The sequence below is a fragment of the Corvus moneduloides genome, chromosome 6 (assembly GCF_009650955.1).
Source record: "Corvus moneduloides isolate bCorMon1 chromosome 6, bCorMon1.pri, whole genome shotgun sequence".
NCBI classification, from domain to species: Eukaryota; Metazoa; Chordata; class Aves; order Passeriformes; family Corvidae; genus Corvus; species Corvus moneduloides.
Window position 1 is genome coordinate 11800887 of NC_045481.1, and position 22581 is coordinate 11823467.

Here is a 22581-nt window from a genome sequence, read left to right on the forward strand (position 1 = left end):
TAAAACTCCGATGTGAACTAAAACAAGTACATTAAAAATAGCAATGTTATATCTATAGGACTATCAAATTAGAACAGAAAAAAATACATAGAAAAGAAAATTTGAACCATTCTCTTGGTAGGTACAAAATGTTCCATTAAGAAACTCTCTCTCTTATTATAACTCTGAGGAAATTATATTTGAAACCAAGCCCCGTCCATGAGCTTGCAGCATTTGGCAACTTAGGAAATGTGCCAAAATTTCTTGGAACATTCCCTCTGTCATAATATTAAAGAAATGAAAAGTATCTACAATATGCAAATAGTAAAAACCCAGCCAATGTTCTGCCTATGCTATTATACCAATTCATTTGTGACTAATGAAAAATCTACTGATGAATAAAACATGCATTCCAAAAATAAAATAGTTATAAATAAATTTTAAAAATACAATTACCCTTCCAAAGTTGGTAGAGCATCTCCACTGCATCTGGATGTAACAGAAGTTAAATGTCAAATGTATTTGACCTAGAATTGCTTTAAAAGCACTTTTTTTCAGTGCTCTCTGAATATAGCACTATTTAATACTCTGTAAATAACAAAGTGTCTGAACTACCAGTAATAGAAAACGACTGTGTGTTATTAGAGAAAAACAAAACCAGGGAGTCTCAGACTGCTGCATTATTATCACATTTGTGAAACCATTCAAAAGCCTTTATTTTTATAAAGAAATAATGTATACAAAACAGGACAATAAAAAATATTAATGAGTAACAGGCAGTAAATCTGCAGGTTTTGGATCTACCAATATTTATGAATCTCCATAGTGCCTGATGCAAACTGCAACTAATCACAGAACCACTCATGTGAATGACTCATGAATAACCTTGAGTTCCTTAAAAATTTATGCATATTTTGGATCAGACTCATACTCTGAACGTGTACAACAGCTTTTAAGAAAACCATATTTGTGGAGAGTCTTAGCTTCACATCCTGGTGTTAAGGCAATGGATGACCCTTGAAGATAATAAATGATGATCTACAAAAATTGAATTAAAAAAAAGACTTGCACAGCAACATCTATTATCTCTTATCCAAACCAGGGTAAGAGAACTCCTTGTACTGCATTAACTTGAATTCTTCTCTTGCCCAGTTCTTCATCACAGTATCATGTAGGTTGGACTTCCAGGGATCATCTAGTCCAAATCCCTACTCAAATTAAATCCAGCTGCAGCAGACTACTTAAGGGTCTGTCCACTGAAGTTGGTAATATCTTCAAGTATAGACTCCACATCTTCTCTGAAAAGCCTGGTTTAGTGTTTGATGACCCTTGAGTTGAGCCAACAAGTTTCTATGTTCCTATATTTTTCCTTTGTCTCTTATCCTTTCACTGTACATCTCTGAGCCTGGTATCATTTTCTCTGTATCCTAGGTAAACACCTCCTAATCTGGCCTGGAATGACGTTGACCTTTGCTGCAAGAGAACACTTATGATTTATATTCATCACCAGGACTTCCAGGTATTTTTCTGCAAAGCTTCTTTCTAACCAGTTCAGCACCAGCCTGGTCTGTTGCATAAGATTATTCCATTCCGGATGCATGTCCTTGTTGAACTTCCTGAGATTCCTATCAGCCCATTTTTAATGCTTGCATTAAATTCTTATAGATAAGAACTTTCATTAAATACATGTGACAAGGGCAAGAGGTTTGATGGTGTAAAACTGCAGGATGAGATTTCATGGATGTATCTTCTAGCCTTAGATCAGGATTTCTCTGCCAACAACAACAATTCTGCTTCATGATTAATGAGATTTCAGTGTTTGCTTCTATTCTTCAGATATTCTTCTGATATTGTTCAGATCATAAAGATTAAAAAAATCACTCCAGAAAATGCAATATATTAGGACAAGGGATACCCAAACTAAAGTCCAATCTTAGAAAGAAAATTTCCTGGATAATTTATTCTAGTGCTGTTTGTTAAAAAAATGTTGATACATTCCTTTGAGAACTATCATAACTAGTCTTCATCAGACTCCGATCAATTAGCCAGACTACAATTCTGATTTAATAGGGCAGAAACTATATTCCTAATGGAAAACCAACAGACAATGACAAAAAGACCGCCCACAACTCAGCAGCTCAATACCATGCATGTACTAAGCTGTATTCACAACCTTTTAAACTTTTAAAGTCATGCAATGTAGACCATTAGGCTTCCTTTAGTGAAGGACATGTAGCAATTTTTATAACACAGATGTAATATATAAAACCTATACTGAAAACAAAGACAAGAAAGATTAGATTTTAGGAAACAACTGAAAAAATGTTGAATCAGATCACAATATACAAGCTACAAGAGCATAGAGCCTGAAAGAGAGCATTATTATTTATAAAATCCTACTGGCATGCCTTTACTACATTTAAACACACTGGTAGTGAGTTCACACTAGCAACAGAAAGTAATTAATACCAAAAAAGTATCTGAAAGTCCTCTGTGAAGGAACAGTTCTAACATCTATCTGAAGTTAATCAAAGAAGAAATCTTCTCAGCACCGATGAAGAGTGAGGAGGAATGAATGATTCAGTGAACTAATGTAAATCAAAATCTCATAGATGCCTTGGTGTTTTTCAAATGGAAATGAGGCTTTTTATATCAAATTGATTTGGATTCCAGAGGCAAACCACTTGCCCTGTTTCTCTGAACAGAACTGACTGAAATGTATGAAAAGAAGAGTAACTTTACAACAGGGAAGGAACTCAGAAACTGGCTTTCATACATAGGAAATCAGACTAAAATTCTGATCACTCATATTACACTTTTCCAAATGAGGTATGAAAGTCAGGTCAAAACACAACTGCAGTTCAGAGAAACTACAAGGAATTCTGTGTTCCCTAATTAAGGCAATAATGAATATCTGGTATTTCCAAATAGATAAGCATTCATTTTACACATACAATTTATTTAAGTAGCTAGAAACACTACACAACTCACGAGTCAGTAAGGAAAGAACCATTTATAAATTTATCTGCTTTGAAACTTAGTAAATATATTTTGCTATTGTTGTCATTTTCTAGAGAAGTATAAACGAACCACTACAGTCAACTTAATCCAGACTTCTATCCCATTACTGGATATTTAAGCCAAAGAGATGTTGGAAATTAAAGTATATTACTTAAATAATGTATCTTTGGAATTTGTGCTATGATTTTGGGAGATTTTTCCCAGAGTAGTCCCTTCAATGACTCAGACACACAAAATCTATTCAACTGCTGTAAATCCCATTACTAAGATAGCTACTCTGTTTCGAATTTTAAGCATTACAGACAAAAGTAAATCCACTTGGATTAGTAAGATTCAGTTATATGTGAGACTAGAAAGGTTGCTGTAGAAGTCTAACAAATTAATGACTTGGTATATTAAACTCATGTACTACTACACCAAGTATACAAACCTCCTTTCCCCATTAAAAAAAGCTGAATATTCTCAAAACATTAGCATTCTGTAATATTTTTTATATTCCCACATTGCAAAAACTCCCTTCCTGCCATCATTGAATTTAAATACTTCTGGTACGACTATTGTTGAGAAAAATAAATTCTTAGAGCATGGAAAAGAATCTTTTTCTCATGTGAACAATATTTTAAAATTTTCTTGGCTGCTTTCCCAGTTCATCTGAATAGGACTTCTGCTTTCCAGATATTCACATACAATGTAATTCTTGCTTTTACGCAAGAGAGAATCCTCCTAGACAAAAACTGCTTGTAATTTTTGTAAGGATTTCTATTGTAGTCTTACAAAAAATATTGCACCTTTGCAGGAGTTAAACACTTAAAAATAAACTAAGTGGAAAATATAGAATTGCATCTCTTCCCTTGACAAGGCCCCATTTTGGATCTAATTCATTTACACACACACTGAGATGTCCTATTATGCACAGCCCCAGTGAATGCTGCTGGATGCTGGTAACACACATTAAGGAGAGAAGGAATATAGCTGACAGAAGCACTTTAGTTTGTGAAGGAGACATGAGGAGACACAGCATCCAGGAAATTAGTTGTTAAGGTTACAACAATTAAATCCCAAATCAAATTCAAAAATGCATCAAAGCAAAACAAGTTCAGTCTCAAGGTTTCATACCAGAATTTAAGTTTCTACACTCCTAATTAAGGTCCTATTCAGAAAAAAGAAAAAATCACCTAATTAACTTTAAGCACAAACTTCAACCCAACAGAGAATGAGATACAAGCCTATGTTTAAATTAAATATATGTATAAATGTTACGGAAGTCAGCCTTAAGAGGCCGTTCAAACGCTTTAATGAATGACCATGACAGAGCATAAAATAAACACAATTAATTCTATTCATCTGTGTAGAATCTGACAACAGAAATTACATGTGATCATGAACTCCAAGATATTTCAGTTTTCTCAAATTTCTCCAACTACTCTTAACTGCCAAGATACAATTTTTAAGTAAGGTCACATTTCAAGAATTCTAACTTTCATCTACAGATTTGTCTGTGGATACAAAAATGCTGCTAGCAAGGATTTTCTCACTATTTTCTAAGTCTGTGAGAGACTTTTTCTCTCTTACAGATAGTAGCAGAGTTCTGTAAAATGAAACACCTACAACCTTGAGAAGCCTTGTTTATGGTATAGTAGAAAAATATTTTGACAATGGATGTTTTAGGATTTTAGCCAATCACCCCCAAGGGGTGGCTGATCCTTGTCCAATTAGACTACGAAGAAAAAAGTCTATAAAAGAGTTTGTAAAATAATTAAATCAATCAATCTTGCTGCACAATTCCTGCCTGCTGGATCTTCTCTCCTCCTCCCTACGGCTGTGGGACACGGTGATATAGCCGAGGGCATTTTTTAATATTTGTCTATGTTTTAGAAGAAAGAATAACGCTAGCAAGATCCCAAGTTATCTTTACACAATAAAGAAATGGCTATAATGCAGTCTTCATGGCCTTTACCTGTTTCTACATCTGTTAAATGCAGCGTGGAATCAAAGCCCCCACTGAGGATCCTTCTTCCACAAGATGACCACTGGGCAGCTCGAACAGCACAGGAGTGACAGGAGTATGTTTTTAAACAGCAGCTTGTATCTACAGCATCCCATACCTTAAAAAGAAGGACAAGGATACCTTTACAAAGAATCACAGTATTTTTTTTTCAAAAATAATTAGCTACAGCAAATCATTGTAGTTGAGAAAGCTTTGCATTCTGAAGTTGTATCAGCTAAGCTGTAAAAAAATTGTTTGAAATAATTGCATGGTTGATTAAAATTAGAGCATTTAATTAACAAGGTACAAATATATTTTTATTACTTTTGCTATTTCTTTAAATGCCTACATTGCTTTCAGTTCATATTATACTTTCCCATTCATACAGCTGTCCTACCTCTATGGAGGGATGTCTCCAAATAAATTTTACCTTTAAATCATTCTTCTTCCAAATTTTTGTCTCTATCATATCTTATTTTCCATCAAGTAAGAAGAATCCTGGCAGATTACAGCTTTCACATCTGCCTAAACACAGGCTTTTATCATATTTCTCAGTTTGTAATTTCAAGTAGAATTTTACCTTAACTTCACTAAGGAAGCAGATAAGAATATTATCATGCAGCTACATGGAGATTTTTAAGGACCCTGAGTATACGTCCTCTCATTTGTCATTTTCTTCCGGACAGAACTAAGTTGATGCTCAGAATTTCTGAAAATCCTACTAGCTACCCAATGTTTATTGAAGTATATAACCAGCAGCATTTTCAGAACATAAATAGTCCTGCTCATATTTTAAAAGCAATTCTTAAAGGGACAGGCACTTTTTTCCAAATAATATATTTAAGAAAATACAACTACTTTGAATTTAGTTATGAAATATAGTTGACAAAAATTAAAAGCATATCCTTTTCATGGTTCTCTTTCTGATAGTTTTAAGATAAAATTAGAAGTTTAGCAACAAATGGCCCATATAAAGATCCAGTATGATCAGTTCTTTGACAGAAGGCTAAATATCAAAACTATTTAAATATGAATATTCTTCTTCAGTAAAAACCAGATTATAAAATACCCTGTTGGTTGTACAATATAATATCTATTGAGCTTAGAATGTGAAGAGAGAAAAAAAAGTGAGACTTTAGGCAATGTATTTTTATCTTCAATTATATTTTCTTCTTACTGGACAAAAAGGACTTGCTGACAGTATCATTACATAATGCATACTCAGAAGACAACATTCCCTTATCGAAAATTATTTTATCAAAGGATCTTCTATCACAAAGCAGAGTTCTGCAATACAAAGCAACCAATTATCATTAATTACTTGACTAGCCAGTAAAGACTGAAACCATGGTGGCCCTCCATATTCTACCCTATTCGCAACTTTAAAAAACCAGGGAAATTTTGATATTAAACTGCTTTTGAAAGTAAGTTTCTCTCTTTTAATGAGTTTAAATGATTGTTTCAAGTTTCACAGTATCAAAAAAGGGTTAATTATGTCTTGGAGGCTTGGCTTCCTTAGGAGGAAGCTAATGAATGAATCAAGATGAAAGGAAAAACAGGTGCTTCTGATGCTTCTGATACTTTCTGTCATGTTTTAGAGATTAAGTACAAAAAATCAATTTTCACAAGAAATGTAAAGTAAAGTCCAACAGCACTTTTGAGTTCATGCTTCATTTGAAAAAGCTATATAATTGGAAATAACACATCCTTAAAGCTGCACATTTCCCTCCATTATGTGAGATGGAACAAGTGACCCATTCTTGTGGATGAGACAACTGACAACATCCCAAGGGACAATCTACCAAATAACACATTTCTTTCCACTGTTTTACTTTCCATCAGCTCTTTTTTGCCCAGGTAATGGTGGTATTGCAATGCTTTCTGGAATTAGAGCCACATGGGCAAGGCAGTTTTGACTGAGGAAATTCACTTAGTTTACTGCCAATTAATGTAAACTTTCAATTACGGAACCTGACTTTGAGGAAAAAAGACCAAGATTTAAACAAGCACTTAGGGGAGCACCTTCCCTCCTCAGGCCCCACTTCAGCCCAGTGCTTCCCCCTGCTGCTCCTACCCAGCTTCATCAGTTTTCACTGGGCATTATGGTGAGATGCTCAGCCAAGCAGTGAATGCTCAGCTGTAAGAGAAAGTGTCTGCCCCAGGTTACACGCACCATTCTGTGCCTCAAAGTGACAGAGATGTTAACCGTGTTACATGCACAAATGGAGAATCTACTGTATTTCATTACAAGGGAAAAATGCTTCAAATCCTATCAGAGGATCACTGCAAAGCCACCATCATGTCTGCATTTCCTTAGGGAACCTCTTAAACACTTCCCCATTCCTGTGCATTTCCACTGTTTAATCATGGTAAGTGAAAAATGTGGCTTGTGGGAGAGTTTGACCATACTCTGTCCAAAGCTTGAGAGGAATGTTGGCTCAGCTGCTGGTGTTTGCTCCATACAGGCAGCCACCATCACTGAAAAGAGGATCAGTTGCAAAGGGATGAGTCCTCTGTGTTTGAGTTTGCATCTCTCTGCCCAAGACTCAGAAGTCTGATCAGCAGATTCTCCAGGGTAATGGGTGTTTCAGGGTTTTAATTTCAACTGAGAGAGTCAAGTGTGTCAAGAATAACTTGTGTGGAAATAAAGGCCTTTCTAGTCTTTTTTTTCTTCACTTCTTCCATATCCTAGGAACTAGGATCATTATAAACTTGCTGTTTCAAGTGAGTGATGTGTGGATCATGTCTTCTTTGGGAAAATGAACATAAATTACAGCTTCTTTACCAGAAGAGGATCCCAAATATACCCTTCTGAGCGGCATCTATACATGAACTCATAAAAAGGATTTGTATTCAAATCCAGTCTAAGGCTGAAGATAAAGGCTACCACACCATAATTTAAGAAGTCATAGCTGTAAGAATTTTGAAGTAATTTTGTTAATAAATGAAGTGTCTTAGAACTATTTAGAAAATTTCACTTTTAATACCAAAAGCTGCTAAACTTTAAACATACCTGGTAATAAATACCTTTACAATGAACATTTATAGAATAAACTCCCAGATTTACATGGAATAAAGATTGTATTTAGTACAGAGTAAATTACTTGGGCTGGAGAAACAGTTCACTAAAAAATACAGAGGCTGAGGTATATATAAATCTTCCTTCATACGCATTGAAACACATGTATCAAGTATTATAAGACTAGACATTATTATGCATCTGCCAAAGGAAGACATAATTATGTTAAATTATTTTCACCAAGAGATCAGCTGCTTTAAGTGTTGTAGCTTTACTTCAAAACTCAGCTCTCACAGAAACTCAGTATTATTTCTAGATGAAATACTGAATTCTCATTAAACCTGAGGTTGCTCTTTTATCTTGTGATGACCATTGTGATTTTAATTGCTGAGCAAAAAAGTTAAAAGCACACATTTCATCCTGCTACTCTGAAAATATTTCTTACTGCCACACACTCAAGCAATGTTATACATTATAAACAGTAAACAGTTCATCCTTTCCCCTTGTAACAATCACAAAACAATGAAATATGCAACTGTTATTAGAAAAATTACACATATTACCATACTACCTCCTCTAAATTGACAATTATTAACTAATTAATTATACAGTATTTGAAAGAAATAAACAGCCAATACTCATTTCTGACATAAAGATATCATGAAAACTTTAATTTTATTTTTTCCAATTTTATTAAAATTTGCTTTAATTTATCAAACTGGTTCATCTTTTACTACTATTTCTTACTCTTCTGTGCTTCACTATTTATAACACCAGATTTCCATTTCTTTTCCATAAATTGTTTTCCTTTCATTTCCTCTCCTATTATAGAAAGCATGGTGGTTACATAGTTATCTGTGAGGATTAATATATGGGGCCAAAATGGCAGGTACAAACAGCAAAGTGACAAAATTATACTAGAGATTTCTTTACAAAAGCAATTTTCCTTTTACTTTCTCTGAGGTACATTGTAATTCAATTGCTCTTTCACATTCTCCATAGTATTTGGAAATAAAGGTTTCAGAAGATGTTTGCTTTCCTGTATAGCCTAGAAATGCTATGAAAATACTGTAACACATATTTTAGGTAACATAACCAGACCTCCTCATCCTCATCAGAAGTTCACAAACCATATAATCAACTACACAATATAAGAGATGAGATTTATTATAGATATGTTTCCAAATCCTATTTTCTGACTGAAAGCTTTCAGGAAAACAGCCTTTGAAAATAAAGTAGTTTGGGTTGAAGATAAAAACTCTCCTGGTAAGTCACATCAGAAAGCAGGAGAGGGAAAGCACTTGATACTCAAGTAAATAGCAGTCACGGAATAATGTTCAGGGGTCTGCTGCACTATCAACCAGCTCATAAGGCATAAAAGAAAGGCTTTTACCTTACTGATCATCCAATCTAGGGATGCATTCCTAGACAAAAGGACACAGTAACATATGCAGAGTAATCAAAGTAATATGAGAACTCATCAAGTACACCAAGACTGATAAATTAGGAATTGAGCAAATCTCTTTCATTGCCATACTATGATTATCTATGATGCACTTCCCTCCAAGCAATTTTGATTGCAGAAAATAAAATCCAGCAGCCTGACTTCTAGAAAGAGAAAGGTGCATCTATTCAAGCAGGCAGTCACTAATTGCACAGTGGACTTGAGAACAATGATTCAATTGTGATAAATTAGAGGTTGGAAGCAAGTGAGGAATTAAATTGTATGCATTTTGAATTTGCATGCATAAAGGAACTACAGCAGAGCCAGTCAAGAATACTAAACAAGAAATTAATTTCTGGAGCATGTGTAACAGAATTAAAAACTTTTTTAATGGATGGATTTATGTTAATTTCAACATAATATCCATACTAAAAGAACTCTTCTCCCCTTTATTTAGCCAAGTTGTGCCAAATTGTGTTACCAACTTCCTCTGTCAATGGCTCCTAATGAACTACAGTAAGAAATCATTTTAAACCTTATCAATTAATACAAGGAAGGCATTTAAGAAACAGGCCTGTTCAAAGATGATGTAGGATAGTACTGAGTTACGGGAACCATGAAAAAATTACTATGCTTTGATTAGAATAGATTCTGTTTCATTCCACAGCACACTCAGGTTGCTCCACAGACTTCTGAAGCTGAAAAGATATGAGCTTCTCCTTTCTCTTTTTTGGAACAGCACTGCTCTCTGATGTGTCTCAAGGAGACAAAACTGATTTGTTTTTTTACTTTGATTTTTAACTGCAGAACTGAATTCAGGTCTGAAAGATAATATGCCATATCTGCTAACATGCAGAGATTCAAGAGAATGGTACTCCCTGAACCATACTGTTTTTCTGATCTCATCAATATCTAAATACTGTAATTTCTAACAAATACAGTAGAGAAGGAGCCCCACACTATCTACAGAAAATATGTCTTTTCTAGTTGTCAAAGCAGGCTCAGAACTGTACTTTAAAAGGTTCTTTGGAAATCAATGGACCAGAGGTCAGAAATAGTCTCATGGAAAAATTATAAAAAGGTATCTCCTACTGCTACTGCTTCTTCAGATTCCCCAGAGCTGGATGAAGTGCAGCTTTGGGCAGGATTGCAAGAGCTAAAAGTGCCCCTTGCCTACCTCTAAGCAACAGCAATAAGGATAAGGGGCTACATAAACAGGTACATCCTTTTGTTCATAGAACTGAGACAAGAGAATGCCAGGAAGAGAAGCAATAAATAGCCAAGCATTAAAATTGGTAGGTGTGCCTAAGCCTCTCCAGCCATGACGTGAAAAAAAAAATCTGATCTTGAATGCAATATGTATAAGTTCCTAAATTACAGGAATATTTAGAATGTTTCATTCTTGTTTCAATTCATGTCTTCTTAAAATATTGAGCTAATTATAACTGTTGTAGTACAAAGCAAAATTTGTTGAAAGAACTACAAAAGAGATCATTTGAACTCTCTTGTATAAATCGCAGTTAAACCGTGTAAAAACTAAATTAAGCTCAAAAAAACCTGTGAGTTAAGGTCTCTTTGTGTATAACCTTCAAGTGTTAATAAACTTATTTTCTTACAGTTATGAAGGATGTAAATAGATGTTCAGATTGTTACATGCACTATGAGTGATGACATTTTTGGACATACCAGTTTAATTTTTAAACCAACTGTCCTAAAAAGAGTTTTTCTGCAGGATTCTGTATAGCTGGATAAAGCTAACACATTTTCAGATGTGTTGAACACTTGTTTCAGGAATGTTTAAAGTGTTCTAGGGAACATATTTTAAATGACATCCCTCTTCCTAATCTAGCCATGGTGTAAGAAGCATATATCAATGCTGTCATTTGAACATTTACAGATTACTAGCTTTTTTCTTGCAGCAGTTATAACTCAAAATGCAATTATTTTACTAATCCGAAGGGAAGAGCCAACTTTATTATTGCCTTAATATCTGAATAAGAGCTTGTATTTGGATAGCTTATTACTAGACAACCCTTACTACTGTAGAAACAAGAAGAATGTAAAGTAGAAAAATATAATAAATTCAATTAGCTGAGACACCCAGCACAAGGTCTAAATTCATTATTTTTCCACCAAAATTTTTAATATTAAATTGACTCAAGTATATTAATTAAACCAGTGAGGTGTAAAATCTTCTCTTTTATAAAAAAAAAAAAAAAAAAAAGAAAAAAACCAACCAAACAAAACCCAGAAACAAAATCAAACAGAAACAAAATCAAACAAAAACCCAAAAACAAGCCAGTATATTAGACATAAGATAGTTTTAATTTTGTAGGGGGCTTTATTCAGGCAGAAGCATTTTAAGTTATAGTACTTGTGGCATACTAGTTGGCACTACTACTAGAAACTACTCAGTGGTATGAAAACTGATTTGCACACATGTCAAAAAGCTTTAATCCTGGAAATCCAGCAAAGTTAAAGTACAAGCACTACATGACCTTCATGTCAACCATGCCTATGAAATACATTTCCAATTATTTGGTGTATTTTATTTTAATCTTCCCTCCCACAGAAACTCAGCAGCCCTTTCCCCAAGGAAGACTCCATAATCGTTGGTTTTGAAGCTTCATTTGGGTGGTTTTCCCATTAATAGGAAAATATAAACCTAATCAAAAGTGCACTTCGAGCTGCCAGCATCCTACAAAATTATTTAAGAAAACACTAATGGACGAAGATAAAACATTGACATTTTCAGCTGGCAAAGGAGGACAAGACAAATAAATAGAATTCTGTGAAAAGGAAACAAAAACCCCACACCCACTGTGGTAAGAGCTACCCATCTGATTAAATACAATAAAAAAATATTCTTGGTAAAGCTTTAACAACAAGAGCTACTACACCTCACTTAAATAGACCTAACGATTCCTTACTTCAAAAGTTAACCTGTAACACACGGAAAATCTAATCAACCAAGGAAAAATGAAGACAGAAATAATTTTAAAGTATACAAACTGTCTGGAGTTTTGCCAATATAAATAATTAATGTTGCCTCCACAGGAGCCTTCCAAGTCAAAACTGGCAAACAGAACTCTTCAGAAAGAAGTAAATTATATTTTTAAAATGGTAACAGTAAGACACCGAACAATACTGATATAACCTATTTCATAGACATTTCTATTAGAGAATTTGTAAATCATATATTCCCATTGTATCAAAATCGTCCTTAGGACATACTAATCTCATCTGTGAAAACTCTTTTTTAACCATTTGATTCAGAAATGGAAAAAGTAAAGAAACATGGACTCTGGTGAATTCCTATTTCTGGGCTGTCATTCATGTCTGGAATTACAGACAGGCAGGTGAGAAGAATAGCTGAGACCTTATTTCTATTTAGTGGTTTCAATATTCTCTCCCTGTTAATTATATGCAGATTCTGGACAAACAAGCTCAATACTCCAGCATTTCACAACCCTCTCAGAGGGAGGCCTGCACATCCAGGCATTATACAGCACCTACACAGAGCTGGTGTCCAGATGAAATGATGCTAAACATTGACAAGTAACACATGCGCGGATGCAGCAACATGAACTAGCAAAATACTAATAACATATTCGAACACTTGATTAAAGTAAGTAAGTGCTAGAACATTATATAATTATTCAGAAGTAAGCCCTGCTGCTCTTATAAACTGAAGTTAGAGATTAGAATGAGTTTGTTTATAAAGAATGTTTACCTAAAATTAATATCTCTATGAAAAGAACTGAAATACTGTCGAAGTATGAACAAGTTCAGGGTGAAATCTTGGCCTGCCATGTTTTCATTTACATGAAAACACAGTTAAAAGTTTCAAAGTAACTCAGCAGCAGTTCTGAGTACTTTCATGACACAGCAACTCATTGTAAAATTTTATTTTTATTATGGTGTATTTGTAGCCGAGCCTTGAGCTGAAATTGTGCCAGGTTTATACTGAACTGTTTCTATTCAACACCTGAGCTTCACAAAATAACAAAGCTGAACAGTTGGTTTCTTTCAGGCTACTTGCAGAGAGTAACATAAGAAGTGGATATGCAATAATCTCCTTCTTCATGACTCCAAGCTTCCAAGCCACACATACACATGAAATTCTCCTCTTGGATGGCATATCAATTCCATACACACATTACTGTTATTACACAAGGCAGAAAAATTTTACAAATGTCAGTTACTACCATATAATTGCTGAGAAAGATGTGTAGAAGATACACCTAGTAAAACAATCAAAATAAATCTAATACTTCCCTTATTTGGCAGAATGGTAACTTATAAGGTTTGTTATATCTAATAAATGAAAAAATTAAGGAGACTCCTTTAAAGGAGAAGATAAAATAGCATTCTATTTTTTAAGTGTTATAATACTTCAAAGATCAATATCTTGCTTTAATTAATATCTTTGATCACTACTTAAAAGGGTTTTAAAGTTGGGGTGGTCTTTTCAAAGGCATGTTTTTAAAATTAAGCTTCAGAGCATTTTTAAACGCTGGAGTATTCCCACATTCACTTGAAAATAAAACCATGTTTAAGGGGAGGTTTTTCTTTGTTGGTTGGTTGGTTTTGTTTTTAAATGTGTTTCATACCACAATCATGGGCCATTTCTTTGTTTTGTAGCATTTCCAGTGAATGTCTAGTTAAGATATAGCACCAAGCTTTGAGTTTTAGGGGCACAAGGTTTACTGCAGTACAGCATGTTTGGCAGAGATGTTTGTTTTTCTAAACAGAGATGAGGGTTACAAGTTTCTGATAGGCATTTATTTTTAGTATCACGATAAAATACAAGGCACGTTTGTATTGCAGTGCGACAAGAACACATTACAAAGTGACAAAATCAGTTTAAGCAAATTAAAGTCAGCAGGAGCTGTATATCTTACTTGTTCAATGAACAGTACCAGCAGCACAGGTTCACCCCCACTAAAATAAAAAAATATTATATTGAAACAGGCTCAGTAAGATGATCTTGCCACTAAAAATACTTCCCAGAAAGTGGGCAACTGAAGACAAGTACTAACAAAATGCAGAGTTCCTTAGACATCACCTGAATTTCTCTACAGGAATAACTGCTATCCCAGCAGGGGAATGTAAACCAAAAACTGAGGACACATGCTGAAGAACCAAAGAACTATCAAACTTTAACAACTTTATCAACTATAATCAAGTTGGCAGAGACACAGAGGGGTGTGAAAAAGCAGCCTAGTTTCTGGAAATAAGTATTAGAGCTTTAATTAATATGTCAGTTAGAACCTATAGTATAAAACTGTTCAAAACACAGCCATCGTGCAGTTGCTATCATTTTTTATTAGTTACATTTCTTGACAGTATTACATTGTGAGTAAACAGACATGTTTATTTTCATTACTTTTAAATACTTTTTTCTACACTGCCAAGTGAAATCTTCACAGTTCTAGCTTCCTTCCTTGAAACCAAAATATCATTAGTAAGAAAATTCTCCTGAAACCATTTTATTTTCCTTTAAAAACTTCAGGGAAATAAATTACACTGTTAGACTTTCAAAACACATTGATTCCTTCTACAAAAGCACAGATTTGTTTGTTATAATGTTTTATACCACATGTATAATTTTAAAAGACACTAGAAAATTGCAGACATTGCGGAATAAATTCTTCACTAAATGAGATCAAGATCTCTAAACACACTGATCCTTCTTTTGACTTTTATTCTGGCAGACAGCTAGTTTTCTCCTTTGTTCTTAAAATGGAAAGATTCCAAAGGAATAGAGATGCAATAGCAGTAAGAGCAGCATTTTTTCCCCTTTCCATTATTCTAAGATTTGGAGAAACACGTCACTTTTCATTGATATGAGACCACTCTAAGCAGAACCCTGTTGCCTAAGAGTCCTTTAAATGCCAGCAAGACACTTGTAGGACAGCAGCAGAGCCAGCAGCAAACACCCTTGGACAGAGATGTCAGTCCAGCATCCTCTGTACTGGTACCTCCCTTCACTCCTGGTTTCAGCACAAATTCTGCAGCACCAAGACCTCAAGTGGAGATGAGTCGGTCACATTACACACAACGCTTGCTCATCCCTCTAAAAGGCCTGGAAGGTGCAACCTCTGAAAAGTACACTAATCTAGACACATTGCAAACTGCAAAAAGTTGAACATGTATTAAGATGTAGGACCCATGTTATCATACATTTGGTTTTGGCTACATATTTTAATGTCCAGATGAATCAATAATGCAGGGCTGCCCATGACAGCTTGCGGTAGAATTTTAGCAAAGCTGTACCACACAATTAGAAACAAGCTGGAATCATCTTTACCTTCAGAGGAAGAAATATCAGAGCCCCCTCTGGCAGCTATACAACTTTAACATCTTGATTTGTTTCCACAGAAACAGCCTTAACCTGCAGTTCAGAAATAGGTGTGAAGAGAAAAGATGGCTGCAAGTCCACTGTTTGATGAAGTCCTTGCAGTAAAAGTCTTGAAGTAAGAGCAGATATTTTCCTTTCCCAGAGTGGAATACATTTTGATAAATACAAGCAGTTTGATTATTTAAGTGACACTGAGGAGAAGACTAAATTTTAGTTGTCTAGCAGAGGTAACTTTGTACTGAAATCAGGTTAGCCAGAACAACAAGAGAGCACCAAAAAATAGGTAACTTATTTGGGTAGGTTTTTTTAAAATAAACTGAATATTTTTAAATTGCTTTGAAGAATACACCTAGCCTGAAGACTGCAGGGATAAACATTGGTTGAGTTCTTTACAAGAATTTTCTGCATAATATGTTATTTAGAAAGGATGGATGTACAATATAGGAACCTCCACTTGTCTGTACTAGAGTCATCCAGACTGAGACTTTTTCCTATTTTTCTTGAGGAAAACATCCTGCTTTATTACAATTGTTTGTACTATTACTGAGCTATTATAATGTTTATGTGTCTCTAAGCACTGGGGAAAGTAATGGGAAAAACACACAAGAAGTTTATGGCCCAAGTGACAAAGGTCTCTCAGTGCAAGGTTTGGCCTCTTGCTTCCCCTGGAACAAACTGTTCCTTGTGTTGTGAATGTTCTCCCTTCTAACACACACATTGAATTCCCACCTGTGAATGGGAAGCACTGCTTCCTATGTAAATTAAGAGCCTCCAGATAGCTCCTAACACAAAGCTGCCTCCCATAATCCTCACTGACAATTCCTCTTTGGGAGATCTCAACAAGGTCCAAATCTCTGCTGCAGGAATTCGTGCTCAGGTGGGTCTCCACTGGATGGGTGAAGGTAGATTTTATCCAGAATGAAGCCTGTGAAAAATGCTGTTAAGCCCTGGAAGCTGAGGAGCATCACAGAATGAGTAACATGGAGAGATACAAGTGATTTATTATATTAAGGGTATTTGCATTTCCTGGCCACTCACAAGAAGTGTAGGAGGCAGATGCCTCAGGATTTCTTAAAGTTACACATTTGACTCCCAGGATATTCAGTGCCTCCTATAAGATCTGGTAACTCAAACAAAACAGTCTGCCCCACAGACAAGGACGGCCATCTTGTGCGCAGCAGCACACACACATCAACCCTCAGCATATTCCTGACTTTTAAATGTAGCAGAAAAAATCCTGCTCTGAAGCAGTTATCTAGAAAAGTTGTAAAACAGCTTATCCATTTTAATTTTTTTTTTTTCAGCTTCCCTCCAAGCACACAGCCCAACTCAGTTTTCTTTAGTGAGCACGGCCATCACCATAACTCAGCCTTGGCCCTGATGTGGGGCCAGGCACAGCACAGGGCTTGTGACCATGTCATGTTTACCACAACAGAGAGGAGCTTCACCTTCCCTTTCAGCTTCCCCACATGTTTTGATGCTCATAACAAAAATATTTCACTTCCACATTTATCTCTGGCATGCTGGGGCCAGTACACACTTCTACCCTTTATATCCGTGTGTCTATACACTAAAGAAAAAAGGTTGTTTCCCCAAGCAGATAAGGCCCCCACCAGCATTACTCCAACTGTCTCAGGTACACTGAAACTTAATTAATTCACACTAATTTTAGCACAGATATACAACACTGGCTGTGTCACACTATTTCCTTTTTAAGTACATTCCTTTTTCAAATGAAATGATTACAGCAGCTCCTCTTTGCCAAGCAATTTACACAACATCAACACACGTCATTAGAATACTCAGTTTTTTATTTTTCCTTTTAGGGACTCAAGTATCTACATATTAACAGCTTTACATAAAACAAAGCTGATTAGCTTTTGTTATTTGTCTTTAGCATATCTATTCAAACTACTAGACAAAAAGGGACCTGGCATTCATGTGACAAACAACAGAAGACTGCAAATATGTTTAATATTCTTTGTAATATAGCTCAGTTCCTATAACATCATTTAGATTGCCCTACGGAGTTTCTGTACTTTGTAACGTTTAATATCTCTCCTGCGAAATCTTGAAGAACAACCTATTCCATAAGTCAACCCAACGGAAAGTTATTGACAATGATTTCATGAAGAGCTTTGTCCCAAAGGGCATTGGTAGGTAATTTGCAAATCTAATACACATCTAGTCAGCAGAGGGTTTTCAATGCTCACTTACATTCCCACAATGTAGTACAGAGATATAGCCAACCTGAAGCTGAACAAGAGATCTTTGATTATGTTTGTCATCAATACAAAGCACAACAGTTTGCATCAAATTTTAAGATTCAAAAATAATCTTAAAAGAACAACTACTTACTTTTTTCACATTCTCCACAAGACTTTGGTGAATAGGTTTTTCTTTACTAATAGGTAAAGGGGTTGTTTATTTTAACAACAAATTCAAAAACATTAAACATAGACACGATATTCATTTTAAAAATATAGGATTTTTTTTTCTTAAAGCCAATAAGGATATAAAAATTTTATACTTGGTTTACCTAGATATCATATGCTGAAGAAAAACTACACCAATTTAAGACACAAGAAGCTGTACCTTAAAGAGGGATTATTAATGTAGTCCAAATGTTTCAAAACTAGTTTCCAGATGTAACTGACTTTTTTTAATTTAAAGTAGGAGTACAGCTCAAATGAGAAGTCCTGCTAGAAAAGTGTGGGTAGGAACATCTATAAATACTCAGAATTGTACATGTTAAAAAGTATCTACTATGCTCTACAGCAATATTTTAGAAATTAAGTAACAAGCTTGCACAATTGTTGTGGTTTTGTCATATTATAGAGATGGTATCACTAACTTTCATTTTACAGCTGGTGTAAGAGCATACCTTTGCAGCCAGAAACGAAAATAATAGCTCCTGCTAAAAACCCAGGACCAGTTTAAAAGCTAACCTTCTCCTACTTGGACACTGATATGAAACTATGAATTAATGACAGTTATCAAGGAGCAGGTATGAACATGCTGGCACCTGCAAACACTGCCTGGCATTTATACAGGACCCAATTAAGTTATTTTTAACTAGAGAAGTAAATGTAATATTTAGATTCTTGTAAAATACACACCACTGCCCTGCCCTGTTTTGTTCTAAAGCCTGAAGAACATACTTCATTTAGCAAGCAAAAATGCATAATTGTGGTATTCTATAAGTAGGGGCTGCCTCTGATTGCATTCACATAGTGCAAACCTACTCGGCCAGCACATCAGTGCCATGGTACCATGCGACATCCCACTTAAACTCATCCCAGAGAAATATCTGTATCCCAGTAGAGCATCACACCAGCCCTACTCAGCAGCTTCAAGCACCCAAGCCAGCTCAATTGCTCTGGGCAGCACAGCTCTGAAACATGCACATAAAGCCAAAGGTCCACCATAGGTCCCAGAGTGCTTAGCTCCTTGGCACTACTGCAACATAAACATTTAAACAATGCAACCTCATGTCAGGCAGAACTTGGTTCAGCATTTCTCACTGCAGCAGTGGTACGACACATCTACACAAAGTGTTACTTCACCACTCGAAATATTTCATTGCATTTACTTCACTGCCACTGCAGGCTTACAGAATTAAGAATTTCAAAATTAGAAGTTAATGAAAATATTTGGGGTTTGGCTTACTTGAAAATTCTAGTAACATTGTAGGCTAACGCCTATTAGCACAAATTTAAGGAGATTAGTGACCAGTTTTGATCAAAATTTTCAAGAGTATTTAAATCCCATTTAAGCACATAAATGTGAATGATTTTTAAAATAAACAAGGAATGTCAGCAGCTACATATCAAGTTTTTTGATAATCCAGACTCTCTACTCAGATACCCAAATGCAGATTTCTCATCAATCTTTACAAAAAAAGAGTCCTTCATGTACAATGGCAGGAGAACAGAGCAAGCAAAAAATGTTTTATTTCAACCCATTTGGCATAGCAGACACACAGGTGAAAGCTTTTGACATCATTACCAGACCATTCCATTAGAATGGGTCTATGATACTACCTAAATACTTAAAATCAAAACCTGGTGGTTGTGAAAAGCTTGTTTTCTTGAAGTCATTCTACAACTGAAAAATTATCACTGGGAAGTTTCCCCAATGACATGCTTACCAATTCCAACACTAGTTTCACATAGCATGTTGAAGACCCTTCCACAATCAGATTCATGTTATTATTTCAGCGTCCTATTACTCAACTTCTCCTCCATCTGTGTTACCATCACTAAATCACTTTCACTACTTGAAAAAATATCCATCACTCCCCTTGGTTATGCCATCATGTACCTGCAGTTATCCCCGCTCCCATTGCACAAAGCACAGATAATTATTTTAATTAATCTTCATGACTGTTTCTAAAATTTAGTAGCTTTCCTTCTCTTCTCTGAACTAGCTTGTAATTGATGTCTGAGAAATCAAACATCTGCTTAGCATGTTGTAAGTACCGTCCTGAATTAAAAACTTTAAAGTATTTCATGTACTATATAGAAAAATATTATTCTGAAATGGAAGTTACAGGTTATTACCAGGATTTCAATGGACGCCCCATTCACACAGGTGAATCTGAAATGTGCAGGCAAAGAGAATACACAGTTTGTAAGTAAAAGTAGTTGACAATAGAGGTTTTCTACTACTTTAAGGCTCTTTTTATACCTATTTAAATATATATTTTTTTAATACACATATACACACAAGCACATGTTAAGTGCACTGCTGCAAACAAGTTGAAAGAAAGATTCACTATTGAAGAAAGATTCATTTTAATGGAAAAATCTTGAAGAGAATCCTTGGATATTTCAATTAACTGTCTACCTGAAGACAGAGCAGGCAGAGAAGAAAGATGGAAGAGGGAATGAGGGAACTAGAATACAGGGAAGATTTTCTAGGATCTGTGAGGGTTTTTTTTGGTTGCAGTTTAAGCTATCTTGGGCTGTGGAATGCTCTCTGCCAAGAAAAAACATCCTTAGAGAGAGGAAAGCATACAGAGTGTAAGTGCTAGGACTGAAAAAAACCCCTTCTGGTATTATCATAAGCCATATTTCTTTAGCTGAAGATGTCAACACACCTTTGCAACACCTCATGATGGATCTAGCCTGCCAGTCTACTTTGCTACTGCTTCTCTTTTCTTACGGTATCAAGAAAAAAAAATATCAACTGCTTGCTTTTTTGAAAAAGAAAAAAATATATTATACACACCATGGTTCAGGTGTCAAAAACACTGCCCAGCTGTAGCAGAGAAAATAGAATGAAATAACTGATTCTCCATGCTGCAGTGGTACAGGTAAACAGTACAGAGGGCCTATGCAACTGCAACACTTCCAGAATGGTTTAAGTAAAATCTGGATTTTATATGGAGAACCTTTAGAAGCAAAATACATTTTTCACAGTAGGTAAAAGATTCCAGAAACATAAGTACTACCTTGAGTAATTATTGTTAATTAACTAGCAACGAGGCACTATTTCCAAATGTGACATTTAAAGCACATAATGTGATTGTGAATATTCACAAAGATAATTAAGTTCATCTGCTTCAAGTCCTTGATTTCAGCACATCTGAAAACACCTCTTAAACTATCATTAGACCTGTAATCAAGTATTTTGTTGCTCAGGAAAATTGCATACCTTTGCTTACCTGCTAATATTGGGATATGTGTTCAAATGCAAGTATGTGTCTTTTGATAAGAAACTCTCCTTCAGGCAAACACTGAGAAAAAACACTAATTCTGATTGTTTTCTCAGAAGGGACCATAAAAAATAATTCCTCACACCATCATATGGAAACAAAACCAAAAATTTCTGAGTTTCCTTAACTGAACTCAAGATCACAGGACTGACGTGAAGGATACTTGACTGAAAATATTCATCATCAAGCCAATGGTACCCCCAATGCACATACTGAGGATATTATTCATGTTAGGTTGCACACTTTCTTCCATCTTGTTTATAGCTAGGTCCATTTCTCTACAAAAACAAAAATGCAACCAAATTCAGGGATGACATACAATGTATAACAAAAATGTGAAAATCAGAAAATGCATTGACCTGATTCTGTTGGGAAAAAAGTTTTAACCATTACTGTCTTCAGAGGCGGAAGGAGTCTTTGATCATCAACTCTGATCTTGGTCTTGATCAAGACCTTCTTGGAGAAATAAACTCTGAAAATAGGAATAAAATGACCCCAAGAACAGGATGTCAAAAGAGTCATGACTTGGTGTTTTGTCCTTTGTTCTTTCAAGAGTAAAGACAGTTTCTCTCCACTAGAAAAGAAATTAATGAATAATGTGCTCCAAGATGGAGGAGAAACATTTAGACAGCATTCTAAAGTACAAAAGGTTAAGTTTACTCTATTGCTCTCCAATTATTTGACATAGAGGATTTTTAATCAGTCAAAATAACAGTGTGAATAATTATGTACTGTAAGGATGTCCTACTGGTCTGTATCTCTCAGCCCAACTTGAACAGCAGTTATATTCTATACCAGAAAACTCTTTCCTGATCAAACTTTTATCAAGGATTATCTTTGAAGAGAAAAATGAGGCAAAATCTTTCTAAAAAAAGAAAAATGAAATGTTCTTAAGATGCATAGTACCAAGAAACTCCTGACCTTGTCTAAAAGCCAGTTCCTGCTGCTGCCTGGCTGCATCAAGTGTAGATTTACTGCTCTGCTTCAAAGCCCATCACAAGCACTGGCAATGCCGACTGCCAGGAGAACAGAGGAGATGAGACACTCT

The 22581-nt window shown here is 35.3% G+C and overlaps 1 protein-coding gene across 3 annotated transcripts in view; it reads right to left on the reverse strand.

Moving 5' to 3' along the window:
• Positions 1-22581, reverse strand: part of WDR25 (WD repeat domain 25) — a 62331-nt gene that overhangs the window by 22730 nt on the left and 17020 nt on the right. For all 3 annotated transcript variants that reach the window (XM_032112911.1, XM_032112910.1, XM_032112909.1), the window contains one exon: positions 4958-5105. In XM_032112911.1, coding sequence (XP_031968802.1) covers positions 4958-5105 — 148 coding nt within the window. The remainder of the gene's footprint in view (positions 1-4957; positions 5106-22581) is intronic.